Source organism: Galeopterus variegatus, unplaced genomic scaffold, assembly GCF_000696425.1.
Source record: "Galeopterus variegatus unplaced genomic scaffold, G_variegatus-3.0.2 Scaffold545, whole genome shotgun sequence".
In the NCBI taxonomy this organism is placed as follows: domain Eukaryota; kingdom Metazoa; phylum Chordata; class Mammalia; order Dermoptera; family Cynocephalidae; genus Galeopterus; species Galeopterus variegatus.
The window spans coordinates 431,770-456,939 of NW_007726656.1; the positions used below are offsets into that span (position 1 = coordinate 431,770).

Genomic DNA, 25,170 nt, shown 5'->3' on the forward strand with positions numbered 1-25,170 from the left:
TTTTCTTGTTGATTTGTAATGACAGTAATGATTATTATTATTGAGAGCTTGCTATGGGATGAGGCAGTGTTTTGAGAGCTTTGCTTATACTTAAATTCCTGGTTGTGTTTCCTGAATAAAGGTTTTCCTCACTTTTAAATGAATTCATTATTATTATTTTTTTCTTTTCTTTCATTAAAAAATACAAAATAAGTTGCTTTTCCACTTTGGCCCCCAATTTTTTTTTTTTTTTTGGTCTCTCTGGGAGTTGAAGATCTCTCATAAAAACAAGTGCCCTGCCTTAAGTGCCCTACTTTAAGACTGGAAGAGGAGTTAGCAAGACCAAGAAATCACTTTTCCATTTCTCACCAGGGATGTTACTTATAGGTGTCTTTCAGGTTACAGAAAAGATGGAAAAAAGGACGTGTGCACTCTGCCCCAAAGATTTCAAGGAGTTTAGCATCCTGTACTTTGCACAATCAGAGAATATAGCTGCTCATGAAAATTGTTTGGTAAGTTACTTGAAAACTTACTTGAAAGTACATGAGTACTTTTAGGGTAGGACAAATGAGAATAGATAAATGGCTCAGTAGTCCCGCCTTATCCTTGGTTTTGCTTTCCGCAGTTTTAGTTACCCGTGGTCTGCCATGGTCCAAAAATATTAAATGGAAAATTCCAGCAATAAACATTTCATAAATTTTAATTGTGCGCTGTTCTGAGTAGCATTATGAAATCTCATGCCATCCTGCTCCGTCCCACCCAGGATGTGAATCATCCCTTTGTCCAGAACATCCACGCCGTATTCGCTACCTGCCTGTTAGACACCTAGTAGCTGTCTCAGTTATCAGATCGACTGTCATTTTATCACAGTCCTTGTGTTCAAATAACCCTTATTTTACTTTTCTGTCTCTCCAATTACTCAGGTCTTCTTTTGTGAGTTTCAAAATTGTTTAATAATTTTTTTTTTTCAGTAGAGGTCCAGAATTTTGGGTTAGGCTTATTCTTGGGTATTTGTTTTGTTTTGCTTTTTTCTAATACCTCTTTCTTTAACTGAGATATTATCAGGATATACAAACACTACTGATTTTTATTTATTGATCTCATCCAACAACCTTGCCAAATTGTTTTTAGTTCTAAAAGTCTTTAGATTCACCTGGATATTCTATTTAGATAATCCTCATCTGTAAGTAAGGATGATTTTATTTATTTCCCTTTAATCTGGGGGAGTCTTAATTTCTTTTTCTTGTTACTGCATTTTTTCTAGAACATTCTATCATAGTGGTGATTAAAAGCAGTTAAAATAGGGAGTTCTGTCTTGTTTCTAATATTAATGGGGTGCTTCTAAAGTCTTATCATTAAATTTTGTATTTATTTTATTAAAATAAGGAAGTTACCTTTTATTTCTAGTTTGCTAAAAGTTAGAGTATTGAATATTAAGAAATGCTTGTTCTGTGTCTATTGAAATGATCTGGGTTCTTTCTCTCTTTCTCTGTCCACAAACAGTGCTAAATGATTTGTTCTACTTTTTTATGTACATAATTTGATGGTTTTTTAAAATCTCAAACTTATAGAAAAGTTGCACATACAGTACAAAGAATTTATTTTTGGTTGGAACCATTTTAAATTAAATGATGTGTCATCTGTCCCGATATCTATCTTTTTTTATTTTTTATAAATGAAAAAATTGGGAAATTAACATTATTACATTCCTCTCCTCAGACCACCCAGGTTCCACCTGTTTTCCTAATAATATTCTTTATAACAAAGGATTGCAGCTCATGGGTTGCATTTAGTTTTCATGTCTCGAGTTTTTTCCTTTTAATCTGTTAGTAATGTGTTATATATATTTTTTCTGATGTTAAACCATTCTGAGATCAACACTATTTGATCACTATATTTTATTCTAATATACTATTGATGTTGATTTGCTGTTTTTAGTTAACTCTATTGGCACAATTTGCATAAGGCAGAATGCACCCGTTTTAAGTGTTGATTTTGAAGAGTTTTGAGTCACGTACGCACCAATGTAACCACTACCATGATCAAGATATAGAACATTTCTGTTACCCCAGAAGGTTCCCTCAGGCCCTTTGCAGTCAATTCCTCCCTACCCTGAGCCCCTATAGATTAGTCTTATCGTTTCTCAAATTTCATATGAAAGGAGTCTGTAATATGTACTCATTTGCGTCTGGCTTCCTTTGCTCAGTACAGTGTTTTGGAGATTCGTCCATGTTTTTGTGTGTCTGTATTGCATTCCTTTTTCTTTCTTTGTAGTATTCCATTGTATGGATATATCACAATTTGTTTATTCATTCCCCTGTTGATAGACATGTGTGTTATTTCCAGTTTGGAGCTAGTATGACAAATCTGTTATAAACATCTGTGAGTCTTTATGTGGACATATGCATTTATTTCTCTTGGGTGAATATCTAGAAGAATCATTGGATCATAAAATAAATGTGTGTCTAATTTTAAAAGTGATTGTGTTATTTTACACTTCTACCAACAGTGTGTAAGAATTTCATTTGCTCCACATTCTCATCAACACTTGATGTTTTTAGTCTTTTTTAATTTTTGTCAGTCTAGTGGGTGTATATGAGTATTTCATTGTTGGTTTCAATTTGCCTGAGGGTTAATGATATTGAACATCTTTTCAGGTGCTTATTCACCATTCATAAATCTTTTATGAAGTGTCTGTTCAAATTTTTTGCCCATTTTTAATTTAATCGTTTGTCTTATTATTGACTTGTAAGTTTTTCCAATGTTCTAGATATGTCTTTCATCAGATATATGTATTGTGAATATTTTCTCCCATTCGCTGGCTTGCCTCTTTGTTTTCTTAGCAATGTCCATCAAAGAGCAAAGAATTTTAATTTTGATGAGGTCCACCTCATTTTTATTTATGGTTTCTGTTTTTGTACTTACTTTTTTTTTTTTTAAGTGGCTGGCCAGTATGGGGACCCATGACCTTGGTGTTATGTGGCTCTCTTCTAACCAGCTGAGCTAACTGGCCTGCCCTGGTTTCTGCTTTTTATAAGAAATATTTGCCTATGCCAATGTCACCAAAATTTTCTCTTACATTTTTCATGCCTTTGTTATTTGAGTATATGTGTAATATTGATCTTCAATTCAGAAGGTAGGTTGGATCCTTTTGGTTTCAAGTAGCACATAGAAACTTGAGTGGGCCTAAACATAAAAGGGGATTTGTAATAAGATTGTGAGGGCATTTCATGGCTCCTAAAGGCAGGCATGCAGGTAGATCTAAGAAACAGGAGGTGGAAAGCCATCAGGAAACTAGAATGTCCTTTCTCTAGCCCTCAGTTTTGCTTTTCTTTCTTTGTGGACCAGCTTACTCTGATCATGTAGCTTCAGCTGTTGCTTAGATCCTATTCCACATTCCTAGGATAGGGAATCTGATTGGCACAGCTTGGTATTAGGGTCCCACCCAGGTCCAATTAGCCATTGTGGGTCAGGGTTACTGAGTATAAAACATGCCTGGGGATTTGGGTTCTCCCTAAGAAGTGGGGTGGTCTATGGTCTGCTCATACACTCCAAAAGGTGGTCACTGTTCAACCCCCAATCCATCTTCCATTCCTGGTGAGTACTTTTTGGTATCATTTTCTGACTTTAGCTTTCAGTATTACTTTGTGCATACTCTGGATTTTTTTTCCAATCTGCAGCTGTATTCTTCAGCACTTGTTGAATGTGAGGATCCCAATTCACCTAATTATGATAGAAATTTTGATGTGGAATCAGTAAAGAAAGAAATCCATAGAGGAAGGAAGTTGGTAAGTGTAAATGGTTTTATTACTCATACAGGATGAACAGACCCTCAGGGGATGCATTCAAAAGAAAGTCTATTTGATTGATAAACCAGGGATAGAGAAGCATCTTGGAGAGCTGAAAGAAGTAGGACGTGTACTGGAAACTTAGCTTCAACTGAACATTTAATATTTTAAAATAAACTACCACACACTTCATCAGTAAAGTAGATATGAATTAGATGGTTTTGGCTATAAGTAGAAGAAACCTCAACTCAAATTGGCTTTAAGAAAGAGGATGTTTATTTTCTCACATAACCAAAGGAAACACCTGCTTCGAGGTTGGTTGATACAGTGGCTCTATGATGTCATTGGGGTCCAGGTTCTTCCTCTCTGCCCTCTTGTCCCCACATCACCTAGTCCCCTTGTGGTTGTAGTGGGGGAGGCAGCAACTGGAGCATCAGGCTTTCTTGTTCATATCCAGCAAAAGAGAAGGGTCATCCCCACGCATGGAATAGGAGCCCTTCTGAAAGTTTAATTAGGTTGCACCCCTTTTTCTGCACCAGTTTCTGGGGGTGGCCATACTAATCAGGATCTACCCTTGGAGCTGGGGTCAGCTCCCCATGAGACATAGGGGGCTCACTGGAAAGGAAGGAATGCTGAGGAGTTATCCTACTGGGCTCATTACAATCGACCTCCTCTGTGAAAGGCCCTTACAGCTTAGCAAGCGGGACAGCAAGTGTGAGTGCCCCACACTCTGACCACAACCACAGTAAGGTTAGTGACCAGGGACAAACATTTATTTAGTCCTTGCAAGGCATCAGCAGCATCTTGCAGTAGGTGTGTTACACACATTGCTCTATGGAGACTCCCAGCTATGATGATGATGCCCATTTTGTAGATAGAAGAAATGGAAAGTCCAGAATGAAAGAGAACAGTCTTGATGGAATTCTGCAAATTATGCTGTCTTGGACGGTGTACACAATATTGTAGTAGTTCTTGAAGCAAGTCATAAAAACGGACTGGCTCCTGCCCTCAATTTTTATACAATATTAATCAGAAAGACTGGACAGTGATATCATTAGTGCTGACAGGGAGGAAGAGGCTGCCGGAGTCCGTCCCTAGGACTTTGGGTATGATAAGATGGGTAAGCAAGTAGCCCCTTTGATTAGAAAGCAGCAGACAGACCTCACCTGAAAGATTGCTTTTTTGTCGCTCTTTGTTTATTTTGAGTGAGGAGACATAGAGTTAAAGAAACCCCACCATTAGATTGTAGTGGTTGTACACATATGAAAAAACCCAGGCTGAGGAATGAGGGCAGTTGACTGGAGGCGTAATATTCAGAAGGAAGCAGGTGCACCTGAGGGTTTTTGCAGACTTGGGGATGCAGACTCTGCTACTGGGAAGACTTTGAGATGTGTTGGAAGTGGAGGGTAAAGGGGAGAGGAGTGAAAAGTTACCTGATGTACTAGTTACCCACTCACTAACAGGTACTTGTGGAAGCCTTGTTGTGTGTGGGCAGATTCACGGTGCACACACCCAAGACAGGCCAGTGCACGCAGTTTCAGTACAGACAGGTAAGTGCTTTGAGAGAGGTCAGCAAGCAGGCCCTTAGCAAGCAGCGTCCTCCCTGCAGCTGGGGCTCAGGAAGCCTTCCTAGTGTTGGGGGGTAGCAGGGTGAAAAGGAAGATGGGGAAGGGGAATTCCAGAAAGAGGGAATGGCATATGCAGAGGTGTGGAAGGCAAGATCAGAGCACGTTCATAAAACTGCAAGCATATGACTCTCCGAGATATTCTCTTTACTGAATTCCTAGAATTCCAGAGGGTATACCATAATTCGTGAAAGCATCCCTTTCTTGTTAGATAATGAGTTGACTCTGAGTTTTCACCATAACAGGTAATGCTGCAACACACGTTTGTACATACATATATCCTCTTCTACTTATTACTGTAGAACAGACTCCTAGATATGGAACTGCTGAGTTGAAGAGATTTCCTTTTAAAATTTTTGAACTGCAAAAGACAAAAAAAAAGACAAAAAAAAAAAAAAAATTTTTTTTGAACTGCGCTGACAAACTGTCCTCTTGGAAAGGTTGTAACAATTTATACTTCTGTGCATAGTGGATAGAAGAGAACTTTTCCCAGCCCTTGACAAAAATGAGTATCACTACTCTTGTTAATTTTTTTTTTTTTTTTTTTTGCCTTTTTGTCTTTTTTCGTGACCGGCAACGGGATCGCAACCCTTGGTGTCGCACCCGCACCGCGCTCAACCAGTGAGCGGACCGGTCTCTATATGGGATCCGAACCCTCGGCGGGAGCGCCGCCGCACTCTACCGAGTGCGCCACCGGGCCGGCCCAACTCTTGTTAATTTTTGCAAGTCTCATAGAAAAGCTTTACCTTGCATTTCCATGATTATGGAAGAGGTTGAACATTATTTCTGTTTAGGTATCTCCCATGCTCCCAGCTCACCCAACTCCAGCGATTCTTCACTGATCCCCTTACAGTCAGTGGCCCCCCTAAAGCCAAGGCCCACCACCATGATCACTCTCTTGCAAACACTCTGGCCTCCCTCTCCCACCACCCCCCACACTTCCTTACTCACCTAGCAAAGTCCCAACTGTGGTTGAACCCTTCTGTCTGTTGTGTGCATAGGCTGCGTAGCACTAGTACTTGAGCAGTTGAAGAATTGGAGGAAAACCTGCAAATGCACTGACTGATCTTTGATTCATGGCCGCCAACCTCAAAAGGGCCCTCAACACTTTCGTCATATGTTTGCTTCACACTCCATCCTGTACATTTACTGTTTTATTTTACCTCCTCTCTTCTCTCTTTAAAACCTCTCCCCACCCCAGCCTCCCAACCCCAGGCTGATTTTGCCTGGTTTTTATTGAGAAAATGGAAGCCTTTAGACAGAAACTCCCATTACCCAAACTACTGCCCATCCACCTCTGTCGGTGGACTCTCTGACCTCCCTCCTGTCAAAGCCACTCCTCCCCTGGGCTTTGCAGCCACCTGCAGCCCTCCTTCAGGACTAGGTTCTTGGATTTCCCTATACACACTTCACATCAGTATCTCCCTTTCTACTAGATTATTCCCCTCAACTGATCATGTTATCTTGAAAAAGAAATCCTCCCATGTACACAAGAAACTGGTCAAATATCACAAATGTCACTTCTGAGTCCATATTTGACTTTTCAGCAGTATTTCACACGGTTGTCCATGTGCTGCAGCTTGAAGCACTTTCTTCTTTTTCCTTCCTGATACACACTCCGAGTGTCTCCAGCCTTTATGGCTGTTTCTTCCTAGGCGTCTTGGCTGCTTTCTCCTCCTCTGTTCAGCCTCTGAAATTTGGAGTGCCCCAACGCTGGGTCCTGGGCTTCTTCCTCAATCTGAACATCTTTCCTAGGTGGCCTCACCCGGTTGCCATGGCTTAAATATCACCCATATGCCAGGGACTCACAAATCTATCTATCTCCAGCCCTATCCCCTTCCTAGAATTCCAGACTTCCACCTGACATATCTACATGGATATGTAATAGCATCTCATGTTAAACTCGCCGAAAAAGAACACAATTCCATCCCCTACACACACAAACACTCTCCATCCAAACTTGCTCATTTTCACCCCAATAAACAGCATCATCATTCATCCATTTGTCCAAGCTAGAAATCTAATGATTATCTTTTCCTCATCAGCCTCCCAGGCCAACAGCAAGCCCATCAGTGATATCTCTAGACATTTCTTGCATCCATCCACCCACTGTTGTCAGTGTCACTGATCCGCCATAGTGAAGTCACTGATCACTCTTGTGGGCAGTTGCTGAAGATTACTGATACTTGCCCTGCTTTCTCTCTGCCATCCCTACCCCAACCCATTCTCCACAAAGCAGCCAGAAGGATCTCTTAAAGATACTAATCAGTGTATGTTCCACTTGCATGAAGATGAAACCCAGCTCCTTACTCTGATTTGTAAGTCCTACATGATCCAGCCCTTCCTTACCTCTTTGATCTTACCTGAGACTCTACCCCTTGGCCCCTCGCTGCTCCAACAACACTGGCTGTCCCTCTGGTCTTTCTGGTAAGCTTGGCAGTGGGGAAGCTCATTCTTTCTACAAGAACTCAAGGCCCTCTGCTTAGAATGTCTTTCCCCTGCTTTGTTGCATGCCCAGAGCTATTCTTCAAATTTCAGCTTCTATATCACCTCCACAGAGGTGACACCCAATCTACTGACCACCCAGTCTAATATAAGGACCCAAAGATACTCTGTCACTTTGCCTTATTTTAATTCTACACAATGTAGAATTAAAATACACTTTGTGAGATGTTTTGAAATTTGCTTTATTTGATCATTGTCTATCCACTAGAATGTAAACTTAGATTTAAATTTGCTTTATTTGACCATTGTACATTCTCTCCACTAAAATGTAAACTTTATGTGGGCAGGTACCTTCTCTGCTTTGTTCACTAGTGTTTTCCTTTTTCGCAAAACAGTGTCTGCCACTTCAAAGCTACTACATACTAAATGCTACATACTTATATACTCTTTAAATTAATGTTTATTAGCCATTTGTATTTCTTCTGTGATTTACCTGTGACCATTTTTCTGTGGGTTATCAGAATCAACTATTTATGTGCTTGCTTGTTCTGCCCTTGGGATATTGTATGAATGATCTCCTGTTCTGCAAGGTGGCTTCATTGTGCCTCCATGTCACTCAGACAGAGTATGATGCTAATCAGCCTTGGTCCTGACCAGCTGAGTTTCTGTGGTCACACTATCTGCCTAACCATCTCTACATCACCTTCATATATAAAAATAGAAGTAGATATGTAAATAAAAGCAAGGGATCAAATACATTAAACTAAGAAAAAACTGTATTACCCAGAGGGTATGTTTTTTAAATTTTTACTTTTGGGCCCTACTACATAGATTCCAGAGAGGTTTCCCTGATTTCATCTCACGTTATCCTCAACAGGACCTCCATAAGGCAGGTCCTGTACCCTAGGAAGGAATCTGAGCGGGAGAAGTGCTGGCTTGAGGCTGTGCTGCTCTCTGTGGCACAGCCAGCAGCTGCTTGTGCCCCAGGCTCAGTGTTCATAACAGGACTCCTTGCCTGGAGCTGGACAAGTTTGCCAGCTCTGCTTTGTAGAAATCTCTTAAAACGAGAGATTGTTTCTGAAACAAAAAGCGTTTTCTACTTTTAATCAGATCATTACAAAATAGTCTGTGCCAAGTGTTCTAGTTAGCTACGGTTTTGCTGATATTTCCAAGTGAGAGGCCAAATGTAAGTACTTAATGTTTGTAGCTGAAAGTGGAATTTTGCTAATGACGTTCAGGATAAAAACATAGGGCTGCTGACTTAGATAGCATTCAATGATATCTTTAACTTTTAACAAAGATGATGAAAAACGCATTTACTCATAAAATCTGTTCTTCTGTAGAAATGCACATTTTGTGGTGAAAGAGGAGCCACCGTGGGATGTGACTTAAAATCCTGTGCCAAGAATTACCACTTTTTCTGTGCCAGGAGAGACAACGCATTTCTACAAACTGATGGAGCTCGAGGAATTTATAAGTATTTAATAAACCAGTTTTAAAACTACATTTTGGGGGGATTGAGATAGGAATGGTTAGATTAAGACAAGGAGACTTAATTTCATGTAAATGGTTTTCAAAGGAGAACATGGTTTGGGGGATGCCCAGTTGGAAACCTGACCTCACAACATCCTCCCTAAATAACTTAAGAAGAAAATAATTTAAAGTCTTGGGTTTTTTGTTTTTGTTTTTAATTTCCCTGTATCCTTTCCTTCCTGTTGGTCATAGTGTTTGTCACAATGGCGGGAATGACCTAAAGGGTGAGCAAGAGACAGGAACCAGTCCAAATTTGTTCTTTACTGCAAACAGGAAGAGGTCCTTACTTCTGTATAGCCACAGGCTCATTGGTTTATTCCGCTATCTTCTGTGTGGAATAAATATAATTTCCCACCATCATACCAATAAATAGGTCACCACCACCATCTTGCCTATAAATAGATACTAAATATGATAAAGAAACTTGGCAGCAAACACGGTAATCAGTCATTAAGTTCTTAAACTTATTCTATATTGCTTTTGCTGTTTAAATTTTTCTCCATTTCTTTAAATAATTCTTTAATGTTAATTTGGATCCAGTAAGGCATATTTCAAATCTAATAGGATTGTATTTGTTTTACCCAGGGAGAACCTTGGTCTTTTTTCTGACAAAATATTTCAGTTCAGTTAAATAATTGTACAGTTTGGTCACAAGAAATCAGTAAGACAGTTGTTAACTCAATTGTTTCAGATCATGTTCAATTGACTCTTTTTGGTGTGCAAAATGCAGTCTAAATTATGTCACACAAAGTTGAAAGAACAAATCATCTTAGAAGGAGTTTGGCCCTCTGAAGTTGAAGAGCCAGGATGACACTTCTCACTTTTGGGGGGCATGTGTATAGATTCTGCTTGAACATTTTAAATTTCAGTGAAATGCATTTATTTTTTTGAATCACAATATTGTGAATAATAAGATTAGTGTTAGGAGAGCATTACTTTTTAAAATACAACTTTTGTAAGATTTGTCACATTCTTTTTTTTTTTTTTTTTTAAAGATGACCGATAAGGGGATCTTAACCCTTGACTTGGTGCTGTCAGCACCACACTCAGCCAGTGAGCGAACCGGCCATCCCTATATGGGATCCGAACCCGGGGCCTTGGTGTTATCAGCACCACACTCTCCCGAGTGAGCCACGGGCCGGCCCCAGATTTGTTACATTCTAAAATGATTTTGTAAAATTCCATTCAGAGGCTGTATTTTTTTTCCTCCTGTGGGCATATATCCCCAATTTTATCAAAGTATTCCAGGCACTATTTTATTTTATTAATTTATTTAATAACCACTTACTTTATGCCAGGCATAGTTCTAAGTGCTTTACAAATGTTAACTCATTTAATCCTCACAACAGCTCAGTGAAGTAGGTACTATTATCCCCATTTTACAGATGAGGAAACTGAGGCCCTGAGACACTTAGTAACTTGTTCCCAGGTCACTTAGCTGGTAAGTAGTAGAGCTGGGCTTCAGGGCTCCCAAGTTCTTGCTCTTCACCATGTTGTCTTTAGGTTTAGGGGCCATATATTCTAAAACTAGATGGACAGGCCTACCATTAAAAGAAGTTTCCTAAATAATCTTAAATCTGATTTTGAGCATGTTCCGTAGGTATTTCATTGCTTGAGACATTAAAAAGGAAATGTGTAAATACGTTAATTTTGTACAGCACTTCTTTTTATGTTGAATTTGCTAAGACACTCATAGGTTTTTATACTGAGTTTCACTTTTATTATTTACCTTCCCAGAGATTTGTTTTATTGTGACTTTACAATGACATTAAACAAGATTAAACAAAAAAGTCAAGTCCCTGCTGTATCTTAAAGTTTGAAAAAATATGCTGATCACACATTAGTAGAACTAATGAGTAAGTACTCTAAAATAGTCTTTTTTCCCCATCGTTTTATCAAGAATAAGTGAATTTTTATACATTTTTAAACTGAATTTAAACATTTGGAGTGCTTATAAGCGAGACACCTTGCTAGGTGCTATTTATACAAATAGAAATAAGATATAGACTGAACTTCAAAGAAGTTGTCACCTGGTGGGAGGCCCCGAAAGGTCAATATATTTGAAAAAATTTATGTACTTGGCAAATGAAAGTGCTCAGAAATACGAGAATCCGGGGGGTGGGGGGAAGCAGGGAGGAGATTAATTTTGATTGAGTGTTGCTGGGAAGGCTGCACGGAGTAGGTGGAAATTGGTGTGAGACGGGGAAGAGATTGTACATTCCCCTAGGCCAGATGAGCACTGCATCCTGGCTGTTAGCATCATAGGAAAGAAAGGGAGCTGTAGCTGGGGGCTAAGGAAGAAGTGCTGAAAAGAAAATGGGGCCAGAGCGGTTCCTTGAAATTCATCCCTTCATTTCTTCATCATAGACTGCTATGCTACTTTTTTTTCTCTTGGAGGACATTGATCAATTCTAGGCTCTTTGTAGGTCAAATCTAAGGTCTGGGGAGAGAGAAAAAAATGAAAACAAAAGTAAAAGAAAAAATAATTTTAAAAAAAGATCTAGGGGAGATACCTGTTCACTTTGAAAACTACATTTTCCCAAATTAATGCATACAATTCTGTGCTATTTATTTTTGAAAATCAGAATTTTGTGTAGTCATATTTGTACACAGATTGTGTAGTCAGAAATTTGCATGTCTTACAAGATGTTGGATCTCTAGCTATCTTTATAGAATAAAATCCCTCTGACCACATTACATGAACTAGTATTGCTCAAAATATTTAATAAGCACTCACTCCTTGAGAGAACATAATGACCGTCCTGGGGCTCAGAGAACACAGAAGACACCTGACAGAGTCTCCGTCTATATTTGATATAGGTCAGTACTTTCATACAGGCTTAAATGTATTTTCTTTAAAAATAAATATTTTGGGTGAAGCCATCATGAAAATAGGTTAGTACCTTTTTAAATCACAAGAAGAATAAATAATATTTGAAAACCATAAATAAAAATATTTAACAATTCTTTGAAATTGCGTATTTTCAGAGTGTTTTGCCAACAACATGTTCCTGAATCACTGACTAACAATCTAAGTGGTAAGTTTCTAAAATTTAGTACTATGGGTTTAAAGAAGCTAAACATTTAGGTAAGATATGTAACAGTCTGATTAACTAGCCTTATTGAATTAACATACAAATTTTTGAGTTAAAATTTTACATAGTTATAAAATTAAGTACTCAGCTTCTTCGTGCATTGTGTCATACAATTGACTAATTTTTCTTCTTTGTGAACTAGACCTATTCTCTCTAGGCCATTCTCTGATATCTTCCATCCTCACTACACTAACAGGACCAAAGACATAGAAAGCTTTGACTTTTGTGACTACTTCTTTCCTATAGGAATATTAGAGTTTTCAGTAGATAAAATTAATAAAGTGCTGCACATCCCCTGAATAAAAATTTCCTAAGAAAGCATGGTTAGCATTTCCATTGAAGCAATTTGGATCCCAGCTAACGAGTTATAGGATGTACTTGTATATTCATTCATGAGAATAGCAGTGCCTTAGCACTAAATCTGGAATGTTCACTGTAAACTAGAGTCAGGACCTCTTTAGAAAATACTTAGTTCTGTGTCAGACCAACTGCATTTTATGGTGGTAAAGAGCATTCTCTAAACAATATCTTTATCCTCATTTTTCAGTCATTTATCCTTTTAACTCATCAGGAAATACTGTAAAAAAATATTGCTCTCTGTGTTTATTGACAGGGAAAGACAATAACGTATTAGTTTTAAAAAGCAGATTATACCACTGTCTAAAATGAATCCTCTCCCCAGAGGAAACAGTTCTTGTTTCTTTTGAATTCTTCCAAAACTTTTCAGTATATATAAACATACTTAGTACTATACTTTGCTTTTTTCCCTTGCAATGTCTCAGAGATCCTCCCACATCAGCATAAGTAGAATCTACCTTATTTTTAAAAGGCTGCATAATATTCCATTGTATAGCTGTAACACAATTGGACTATTCTCTGCTTGATGGACATTTAGATTATTTCTAATCTTTTCTATTACATTTAATACTGCAGTTAACATAGTCTCCGTGCATCTTTGTGACTTTATGTAACTATACTATTAGGAAAACTTCCCGTAAGTAGAATAGCTGGGCCGAAGAATATAAACAGTGAAATTCTGGATGACTATTAGCTTATTATCTTCCAGAGAAACTGCACCAGTGGTACACGGTTAACCTAAATCTTTGCAAACGTTATATATTAAATGTCTTCATCTTTATCAGTCTAATAGGTGAAAACTTGTTTTATTTGCATATCTTTACTTATGAGTGAAATTGACTGCATTCCCATACCTTTTCAACAATTATATTTTTTTCCTGTGATCCAATTTGTTCATTTTTCTATTCAATGAGCCCTCTCCCCAGAGGGTTTCCCATCTGCCCATTTTTCTACTCAATTGCTTATCTTTTTCATAATGACTTATAAGATCTTTTTAATTTTAAAAATTAACCCTTTATCATATGTGCTGCAAATGTTTCGTCTCTGTCATATCTTTTGACTTTGTAATAACTTTTGACATATAAGAGTTTTATATTTTATGTAGTCAGCAATCTTTTATGTATTCTGATTTTTAAATGCTTTATATTAAATGATTTATATTTTCAGCTGATTTTTCAAGAGGGAAAGGAAAAAAAGGAAAGAAGAAAACTCTCTCAACAGGCATTCATGTGCAGGTAATTTGACTTAATTTAGTTATAGCTTTAAATTTCTTCATACAGAGTCCTTATTTAAACCATTCTGAATTTCAGGTGAAATGTACTTTCCAAATCATTTGATTAGATAGCATTTGTATAAAATTCTTCATCTGTGTTCTCAGCCTAGATAGAGTTGAAACTAGGCATCCTGAGGATGCCTTTTTGGGAAGAATCCCATACTCAGGAAGCTCTTAGATAATTCCTAGATGATAGAAACATAGGATATGAGTATTAAAGACAAGCTGGAAGTTCCAAGCACATAATAACCTTCAGGAGGTGACATTCCTGCAGCTCCTATAAAGTATCCCCTGGCATCAAATCAGTGAGAACATATGACCCTACAGGGTACTTAAGGTCTTCCAATAGGCAGAGGGTGCAGTTGAGCACCCTTATATAGCCAAGTTATTTCCCAGCTGTGTGAACCACACAGCTAATTTGTAACTGTTACAACTTTATTATTACATATAAAGTATATGAAAATATTTTGGAGATTTAAAATTAAGTTTTTACACATCAGCTCATATAAACTAAATTAATATGAGCCAGCAACCTTCATCTCTTGCTGTTTATAGAAGAGGTGCTTGTCAAACACCTCTTGATGTTTTGTTATACAAAATAAAAATACACTTGATGTTTATATCTACATATGAATATGGGCGTGATTTTCACCACAGGCATATCAATTAATCATACACAGCAAAAGATTGGTTTTCATTTATGCAACAGTAAAATCAATGTCTTGATTTTCTCTCCTTCTAGCCACCTGAAAAAATGAAATTCACTGGAATCTTAAGGCAAATGAAGGAAGAGCATGGCAGACACACAGGTTTGCTATAAGTGACATCTGGAACAAATATGGCCTACAGTACTTATAAAAATGTTGACCCATGTATTTCAAAGTTGGTATCTGTTTTAGTCCGTTTGTGTTGCTATAACAGAAATACCTGAGACTGGGTAATTTATAAGGAAAAGAGGTTTATTTGGCATATGATTCTGGGACAGCTGCATCTGGCATGGGCCTCAGGCTGCTTCTACTCATGTCGGAAAGTGGCAGCAGCCAGCAGGTACAAGCAGATCACATGGTGAGAGGAAGTGAGCGAGCGAGACAGAGAGAGAGAGAGAGAGGAGGTGCCAGGGTCTTTTTAAGCAACGAACTCTCGCAGGAACTAATAGAGCAAGAACTCACTCATTAATCCCCCCTTCCCCCAGGGAGAGCATTAATCCATTCATGGGGGATCCTCCCCCATAACTCAATCAGTTTCCAACACTGCCACATTGGGGGTCAAATTTCCACATGAGTTTTGGAGGGGACAACACCTCCAAACTCCATCATTCTGCCCCTGACCCCCCCAAACTCATGTCCCTCTCACATACAAAATACAATCATTCCATCCCAACAGTCCCAAAAGTCTTAGCTTGTTCCAGCACCAACTTAAAAGTCCAAAGTTTCATCTGAGACCAAAAGCAAAAGTCCTTCCAGCTGTGAACCTGAAAAACAAAACCAAACTTATCTACTGCCAAAATACAATGGTGGAACAGACATTGGGTAAACATTCCCATTTCAAAAGGGAGGAATAGGCCAAAAGAAAGGAAAAACAGGCCCCAAACAAGTCCGAAACCCAGCAGGGCAGACATTGTCTTAAAGCTCCAAAGTAATGTTCTTTGACTCCAAGTCCTGCATCCTGGGCACAATTGGGCATCTGGGCCCCCAAAGCATCAGGCAGCCTTGTTCTCACAGCTCTGCCAGGCACAGCCCAGTGGGCCACACTGGTGCCTGTGGCTTTTCCAGGCCTATGTTGCATGTTACCAGTGGCCCTGAAGTTCTGGGGTCCTGGCGGCAGCCCTGCTGCCTTGGCTCCACTAGACATTTCCCTGGTGGAGGCTCTTTGTGGGCACTCTGACCCCACTTTTCTGCTCAGCATTGCTCTAGTAGATGACCTCTGTGGTGGCTCCGCCCCATGACAGGTCTCTGCCCAGGCTTTTCCATACATCCTCTGGAATCTGGGTGGAGGCTGCCATGACTCCACTTCTCTCACGTCCTGCCAGCCAGCAGACTTAACACAACTTAGATGCCACGGAGGTTTTGGGCCTCTAACTCTCCAAGGCTGCTGCACAAACCACACTTGGGGCCGCTCTAGCTGGAGCAGCTGGGATGCAAGGAGCAGGTTGCCGAGGGCAGCTGTGCCCCAGGTCTGTCCTCTGGGACAACTCAGTCCTTCTAGGCCTCAGGGCCTGTGATGGGTGGGGCACCCTTCCAGACCTCTCAAATGCTGCTAGGACATTTTTTCCATTGTCCTGGTTCTTAGCATCTGGCTGCCTCACCACCAAAATAATGTCTGTAGCAACCAGTTTATCTGCTTCACCCTTGCATTGTTTGCTGGTTCTCCACTTCTTTACCGCATGGCCAGGCTGCAAATATTCCAAAACTTTACACTCTGCTCCCGTTTTAAATTCTGGCTTTACATCATGCCTTTCTGCCATAACTCAGCATTAGCTGTTATAAATAACTATGCAGCGTCCTTAATGCTTTGCTGCTTGGAAATTTCTTCTGCCAGATACTCTGGTTCACAACACTTAAGTTCCACCTTCCACAAAGTCCAAGGGCATGGACACAATGCAGCCAAATTCCTTGCTATGGTGTAGCAAGGGTGATCTTTGCCCCAATTCCTGATAAGTTCGTCATTTCTATTTGAGACCTCATCATCCACATGGTCTTTACAGTCCACGTTTCTATTAACATTCTGGTCACAGCCATTTAAACAATCTCTAAAATCTTCCAAACTTTCCCTTATCTTTTTCTCTTCTTCTGAGTCCTCCAAACTCCTCCAACCTTTGCCCATTACCCAGTTCCAAAGCTGCATCCACATTTTCAGGTATCTGTATAGCAACGCCCCACTCCTGGTACCAATTTTCTGTTTTAGTCTGTTTTGTGTTGCTATAACAGAAACACCTGAGACTGGATAATTTATAAAGGACAGAGGTTTATTTGGCTTACGATTCTGGGACAGCTGCATCTGGCATGGGCCTCAGACTGCTTCTACTCATGGCGGAAAGTGGCAGGCAGCCAGCGGGTACAAGCAGATCACATGGCAGGAGGAAGCAAGAGAGAGAAGAAGCAAGAGAGAGAGAGAGAGAAGGTGCCAGGGTCTTTTTAAGCATCGAACTCTCACAGGAACTAATAGAGTGAGAACTCACTCATTAATCCCCCCTCCCCCAGGGAGAGCATTAATCCATTCATGAGGGATCCACCCCCATGACTCAATCAGTTTCCAACACTGTCACATTGGAGATCAAATTTCCACATGAGTTTTGGAGGGGACAACACATCCAAACTCCATCAGTATCCCACTTTAATCTTTGTTCTTCTAGGTTTGTAGTAATTAACATGAGTATAAATCTTTATCATAACTATCCACTCTATCATTACTCCAGCATATCAAAATAACTTGGGTTCAGGGGCCGGCCCGGTGGCGCACTGGATGGTGCGCCGCTTGGGAAGCGCGGCGGCGCTCCCGTCCGAGGGTTCGGATCCCACATACAGACCGGTTCCCGCTCACTGGCTGAGCGAGGCGTGGGAGCAACGCTGAGGCTTGCAATCCCGTTGCCGGTCCCCGGTCCGGTACGGGGGCAACACTGAGGGTTGCGATCCGTTGCCGGACACGGAAAAAAGACAAAAGACAAAAAAAAAAAAAAAACTTGGGTTCAGATGGTCCATTACTCTTCAGTATCAAGAAAAGATACGCTTCTTAATAAAGAAAAAGCCAGGCTTGCCTGAGTCCAGAATCCATTGTTGTGTGTGTCTCACATTGTGACCCCAGTGACTGAAGCTTTCCATTCTTTAGGGAAATAGACATTCCATAACAACACATAGTAACTGTGACAGAAAAAACAACAGAGACTGTCATCTCAAATATTTGAAGCTAAATTTTAGAAAATCTCTTAACTCATATAGTTATTGTAAGAAGTTTTTATTTTCTCTTTTTGTAACATTTCATTCATTGTTTCAGCTGGAAAAAAATGAGGTATGAAGAAATTACAATTAATAGAAAAGGCAAAGGTGCTGTATGTGTTATGTTAGTGATTATGCTTATTTGCCACGAGGCAAAGTCTGCAGAAGTAACCATCAGTGATTAGCCGTCCTAAGACAGACCATTTCCTTCTAAAATGTTTTTCTTATTCTTAGATAAAATTGCGCAAGTTCCGTTTCTTAAGAAATGTAAGAAAGCAGGACTTCTTAATGACTTATTTGAAGAAATATTAGACAAACTTCATTTGATTCAAGAAAGACTCATGGATGAGACTACTTCAGAATCAGGTACTGAATAAGCAATATTTCTAAATATAGAGACTTCTCACAGCCCTAGGTGTAAAACAAAACAAAATGAAGGAAAAAAGTACACATTTTCTTTCCATTCTGTTTCCTTTTTCTTTCTGTCTTCTGTACCAGATCTGCTGTCTTTTATAAATCAACAGCATGTGGGTAATTCACAAACTCAATAATGTAGTAAAAAGTAGCTTGATGCTCTGAGAAATGGCATGTGTATTCCAGAGGTGCTAACAGGTGACCATTCAGAGAAAGGCATGTTCAGAACAGGGTTGGGCCACGTCTGCCCCGACCACCTGCATGGTTGTTGCTGAGATCTGAGAATGATGTTATGTTACAGTTTTGATTGGACACTAAGTCTATTCCTTAATAAACCAAGTGTCCTTTTTAAAATAATATTAACTCAAAGTTTAAAGTATAGAAGTAATTTTAATGTTTTGATTGATGTTGGGTTTAGTTGAATATGAACTTTTGTAAAGAAGTTTCGTAAGGAGCTCTTTGGGAAGCTGAAGTTCCATGTGTATATGCAGGTATATAGCTACTTAGCCTTCTTATATCATGACCTTAAAAACTTTATTATAAATATCGTTATTTTATAAGGGAAAGCTTGACAGTCTATATTATAGGCAATAATATAAAATATATGCTTATTTGAAAGGGATTATTTTCACAGGACAAAACCAAAAAGTGAAATTAAGAGTAAACATTTCCATTTACATTCTTTTACTTGTTTTCTAGACCAAGCAGGGCCTCAGAGTCGCTTGGAGGGCTTGTAAATCACAGATTGCTGGGCCTCCCCCCTGGGGGTTCTGATTCCATAGAAATGCCAAGAATTGACATTTCTAACAAGTTCCCTGTGATGCTACTGCTTCTGCAGTCTAACACTAAAGTTCCACAGTAGATGACTGCTCTTTTACTTTTCCCTATTTTGGCTTATTTTCTGAGGTATTTCTGCCTATACAAATTATTAAAATTAAAACTAATACTGAAAATGTTTTTCTCCCTCCAGACTATGAAGAAATTGGGACATCACTTTTTGACTGTGGATTGTTTGAAGACACATTTGTAAATTTTCAAGCAGGTAGATATATGAGTTATAAAATAACCGAGCAGCATAGTTTAAAAATATTTATCACATATACTGTACTGATATAATATAATAATATGTAAGTGATAAAAATTATATTTTATAAGAATGTGCACTGTTTTACTAAATGAAAAAAAGTCCATTATAAAAACAGTATGGCGTTCCAGTCAAAATGGCAGTATAGGCGGTCCCCTGCTTCACCCTCTCCCACAAATCAACCAATTTACAACTATAAAAATGTAAAATCAGCCAAACCGGGGCCGCTAGAGCTCAGGGGAAGAGGAGGAGAGACCTATGGAGTTCATGAAAGTGGGAGAAATCATGATGAGAGAAAAAACTGCTCTGAGTGTTTCGGGCCACAGCTGCTTTAAGGCTCGAACTGCTGAGCGCATGGAGCAAGAGCCGGCAAAAGCCGCAGCTGTGCCCTTCAGATGGAGTTACTTGGAGGCAGCAGGGGAGAAGAGGGCCTTGTGGCCCCCAGGACAGCAAGACCACTAACAGGGTTCCCATGGACCCACGCAGGGTTGAGGAGCCAGAACAGCTGAAAAGGGACCCATTCAGAGGCCAGTGAGTCATTGCAAGGGACTGGTGTACATCCCATCCCGTGGGAGGTATTTGGAGCACAGGTGGTGGGGGAGACAGGTCCACTGGGAGAACACTGGGACACAACAAGGACAGCCAATCTGCACCCCAATTGGTGCAGGACCAATCAGAGGAGACTGGTCGGGACTGCAGAATTGCATGGGGTGCAGTTTGATGAAAAAAACTCAGGCCCAGATCAGAGTTTCTACACAACCCAGGTGCACCGAGTCTTGGAGAGCTGGAAGTACCTATAAGGTCAACCATTAAACCCTGAGCTGCACAAAAAACCCTCCCTAGGGAAACAGGAGCAAAGCAGCAATTTAGCTCAACACAGCTCAAGTACTGGTTCCCACAGGAAGTTCCCCTGTTTTAGAAGCAAGCAAAGGACAAAAAATTAGTTCTGGCCCAGGAATACTAAGCACCTTCAGGCCTGCCAGAGGACATGAGGCATGGAGCTGAGGACCAGACACCCCCCCCACACACAACCAGGCACACTGCCAGTGTCTAGGGGCCTGCCTGGGGACCTGAATCATGAAGAAGTGGACCAGACTCCCCTCCCACAACCAGACACACTGCGCCACCATCACAGGGCCCACCCAGTGACCTGAGGCATGGAGCCGGGGACCGGACCTCCCTCCCACAACCAGGCACACCATGCCAGCACCTCGGGGCCTGCACAGGGACCCGAGGCATGGAGAAGGGGACCAGACCCCTTTCCCACAACCAGGCACACCACGCCAGCACCTCAGGGCCCGCCCAGAGTCCCAAGGCACAGATCCAGGGACCGGACACTTCCCAGAACTAGGCACACAGCCAGCACAAAGGAGCATGCAAAAAACATCACCTCCACTTGGGTGGCCCACCATAGCCACCACAATAACCATAGCTGCCACAAAAGTGGCTAGACACCACAACCACCATGCAGATGGTCTGCTAGCCACTGGAGTGTATTGACACAAGGAGAGTTACCAGCAGAGGTAAAGAAGAGGACATCTCTCTCCACAAAGCTCATTTCAGAGTGACAGAAGAAGCATCTGCTCTATGATAATATTGGGGGACCTGATCACACCTCTCAGCATTGAACAGATCATCCAGGCAACAAATCAACAGAGTAACCATTATTCTTTCAGAAGGAGAGAAGAAATCTAGGGTGATTAGAGTGGGGAGAGAAAGGATGATCGGGAGAGATTGGACAAGGGGCATAAAGAATAAGTATGATTTGTAACAATATATATGTCAGTAATATTGATTTGATCAACATATCTCAATGTTGAACCCCAAAAATATGTATAATCAATTTGATTCAATAAAAATTTTAAAAATATATAAATAAAAACAGTATGACCGCCCCCCCACACACACACACAAAGAAAAAAACAGTATATAGACAACAAATGCACACAGAAAAACTGCACCCAGTGGAAACAGTAATTATTGATAGGCAGTTGGATTATAGTGATTTCTTTTGTCCGTTCTTTTAGTGCTATATTTCCCAAATTTTCTACATATGCATGAATACTTTTGTAATCAGAAAAAACTCATAAAAAAAAGTAGAAATAACAAAAAATGGATTTCAAAATTGGAATGCATTTTGGCATGTGTGTGGGTTCAGGCAGGAGACTTCCCAGCAGCCTCTCTGCTCTTGGGTGGAGAGGCTGTAATAAGCCATCCTGCAGCCTGCCTCCTTCTCACTTGGTAAGATATGTAAACATTTCAATTCTCCCAACAGTAATCTTCAAATCTAATCCAATATCTTATTGGGGGAAGGGAGGGTTGTGACTGATTCTTACGTTTATCAGAAAAACTGAGCAATAGCCAAAAATTTTTGTAGAAGAAAAACTGGTGTGGGTTGTCAGGGAGGGAGACAACCTTCCCATAAAATATGCCCGTTTATCGAGTCCTCCTTTCAGTATTAAGAAACCTTCAAGACCAGATAACTTTCCATTTATTTATGAGTCTGGTCTGACTTCTCTATCAAGGCTACCTCACACAGCAGGGCAGGCTGTGCACTGCACCTCGTGGATGGGAGTCGGGGCACAGACTGACACGGAAGTTGGTGTAAAGGGCTCCCTCTGAAGTGGCCTAACCCTCCACTCTCCCACAGATGCATTTGTCTGAGGTTTTCCCTGTAGAGAAGACATTAGCTCATATCCCTGTCTCAACATACACAACCTTTATTTTGGTTTTCTACATCACAGGTTTCTATTTGAATTTTGTATTAACACCTATGATTAGAGAAAAAACTTTTTAAAATCTACCCCCAAAGTGTATCTTTTAATGTCTCTTGAGGATATGTGCTAATGGGAGTATCCTTATTTTTTAAAAAAGCAGCTTTAAAATCTTTTTCTAAAAAGCTTTATTTTATAGGGGACTTTCATCTATGTTTTTTTTTCGTATAAAAGAAATACATTTGGAACATGTCACTCATGTCTGTAGGGACATGTCACACATCACTACTTGAATGGGTTAGTTGGGACAGTAGACCCTTGGTATCCGCAGGGGGATTGGTTCCAGGACTACTCACCATCCCCCCCAGCAGAAAATTCAAGGATGCTCAAGTCTCTGATATAAAATTGTATATAGTATTTGCATACTACGTATGCACATCCTCCCATATACTTTAAATCATCTCTAGATTACTTATTCTACCTAATACAATGTAAATGCTATGTAAATTGTTACACCGTATTGTTTGGGAAATAATGACAAAAAAAAGCCTGTATATGTTCAGTATGGACACGACCACCCATTTTTTTCCCAAATATTTTAGATCCATAGTAGACTGAATCTACAGATGTGGAACCCACAGATACAAAGGGCCAACTGTATATTATAATGTAGTATTTGGGGGGTGTGGGACACCAGGAGACACTACTTGGAACTACATAAGAACCAACTTAAAAGGCTTAACTTTTGACACCCAAATGATAAAGACTCTCTTAATTTAGCCTTACTGATGTTTCAGGTTAACTATAGGTATGCAGTTATTCTGAAGATTATGTATGTTTGTATTTTAAAAACTCTTCAAGGCTTTTTTAAAAATTACATTGCCACTGTATATTATTATATATAAAGGCTAACTAAAATATTTTCTTCCTAAATTTCCCCAATAAAACCTTCCTATTCCTATGTAAAACTAGTAGCTTTTATGTAACATTCAAAACTGGATGCGCCTCTATGAAAAATGTGCCATTATCCTTGATATTCTAGCCACATTCTCTCCCCAATCATCTCTCAACAGATAAAGCATAGCATGAAGGTTATACAGTCACTGTTTTCAAATTCTCAAAGATGTACAAAAGGGAATTGTTCTGCTATAAATATATATAACATCTTAAAGATTTACTGATCAGTTTTGTGTGTGATAAGTGCTAGATTTGTAGCCTGAATTAGAAGAAAAAGCAAAGGCACAAAAGAACCAGTTCCTGCTCACAAGATTCTTTTCATTTGAGCCACAAGTATTGTGTACTGTATACTGGCAAGTGAAAAGGACTAGAAATAGTACATTATTTATGATAAAAGTACTGAATAATCTGAAATCACTTTATTTCTTCTTTTCATAGCAATAGAGAATAAAATTCATGAATCTGAAAAAAGGCGGCAGCAGCTGAAGGAAGAGATTGAGCTACTTCAGGACTTAAAACAAACCATGTGCCATTTTCAAGTAAACAGAGACCTCAGGTCAAGTTCTACGTCACTGTCTTCCCTGTCTTCCTAAGGATTACCATTTCCTTAGCCAGGACTCAGGCAAAATTGCAAGCAGACTCAAAGCGGAGACCCAGCCAGTGAAAACTGCACCTTTGGGACTAGACCTCTCATCTCTCTCTAGGCCACAAACTGTGGTCTCCACCAGCTCTTACCTGTTCTTACTGATTGACATTTTATGCCCAACTTGGTGTTTATTGCCTCCCTCTATCACCAACTCACCTCTCTCTCTTGCTCTCCAATAAAATGTTTTTCAGATTCTGCTGGAGTAAATTGCATCATGCCTCCCATCTCTCCCACCCTCTGCACTTAAAGTCCTATGGGTAGCTTCCTGCTAGTTTGTCCCTCCACCCCCTAGTGATCTAAGTTGATTCCAGTAACACACCAGGTGCTCCTACCCCCAGGGCCTTTGCACATCCTGTTGTGAAGTCTTAACTGCTCTTTTACCTTTCTCTGCCTTCTCCTGGGGATCTCATGATAACAATCTCTCGTTTGTTCCATCTCAGAGTACTTTTCTTTCATATCACTTCTTAGTGTAACTGAATGTATCTTACATGAATCACACCACTGGAGTATGAGTTCTGAGGGCAGTAACTCACTATTCCTGTGTTTTGCTTACTTTATATTTTGCTCACTATCGTGTTCCCACCACCTAGCACGCTCAATAAATGTGTGTGGAAAGCATGCATAAAATGTTCTTGAGACTAGTTCCAGCCTATAATGGCTCTTGGAGATAAATTTGAACTTACTTTTTGTACCAAATTTATTTACCTGTGTTCACGTCACTTCTGCTTTTTAAATTTTTTTTTTTCAGCCACAATCATCACAACAGCATTCATCATTTTCAGAACCTATGCCTACATTTAAAACTGGACTCTATGAATAAGAACAGCAGTGGGAATATGCAAGAATGAAAAACATTAATTGTTAAGATTTTTACGACCTAACGATATACAATTCAGATTTTTAAGCACATACTACCATGTATGACTCCTGAAAATATTAACAGTTCTCTTTACCATAGTACTCTGATTGATTTGCAATAATGCTACATTTCAGAATGGATTTGATCTGAGTCCCCAGCGTGGTGTCTGACACACTAAGTTCTCAAAAACTATTTGTTAAAGGAAGACTACAACATAGACCAAAAAGAACATTCCATTCCTGTTGTAATGGTAACCCTAGCCCAAGTCATTATTACTTGAAGGACAAAAACGTAAATCAGTAATTTTCAAATTTGGCTGTACATCAGAATTATCTGGGGCACTTTAAAAACTACAGAAGCCAAGACTCCATCTGAGACCCACTGAATAAACATTTCCCCTGGTCTATCTGACTCCAGCTTCCTATTGATACAACATCCTACAGCAAAGCTTATCTAATGGTTTTGATGT

At 39.8% G+C, this 25,170-nt stretch overlaps 2 protein-coding genes across 2 annotated transcripts in view; one reads left to right on the forward strand and one right to left on the reverse strand.

The window, feature by feature from the left end:
• Window positions 1–353: 353 nt before the first annotated feature.
• Window positions 354–24,045, forward strand: PHF11 (PHD finger protein 11). The gene is made up of 9 exons (XM_008569932.1): window positions 354–491; window positions 3,660–3,767; window positions 9,181–9,314; window positions 12,359–12,408; window positions 13,990–14,057; window positions 14,838–14,904; window positions 18,262–18,393; window positions 19,412–19,483; window positions 23,635–24,045. Exons 1-9 carry the CDS (start codon window positions 354–356, stop codon window positions 23,787–23,789), a joined length of 924 nt encoding a protein of 307 aa, XP_008568154.1. The 3' UTR covers window positions 23,790–24,045.
• Window positions 17,780–25,170, reverse strand: part of RCBTB1 (regulator of chromosome condensation (RCC1) and BTB (POZ) domain containing protein 1) — a 41,967-nt gene continuing 34,576 nt past the window's right edge. The window contains exon 13 of the transcript XR_550298.1: window positions 17,780–17,952. The gene's annotated coding sequence lies outside the window, so the exon portion shown is untranslated. The remainder of the gene's footprint in view (window positions 17,953–25,170) is intronic.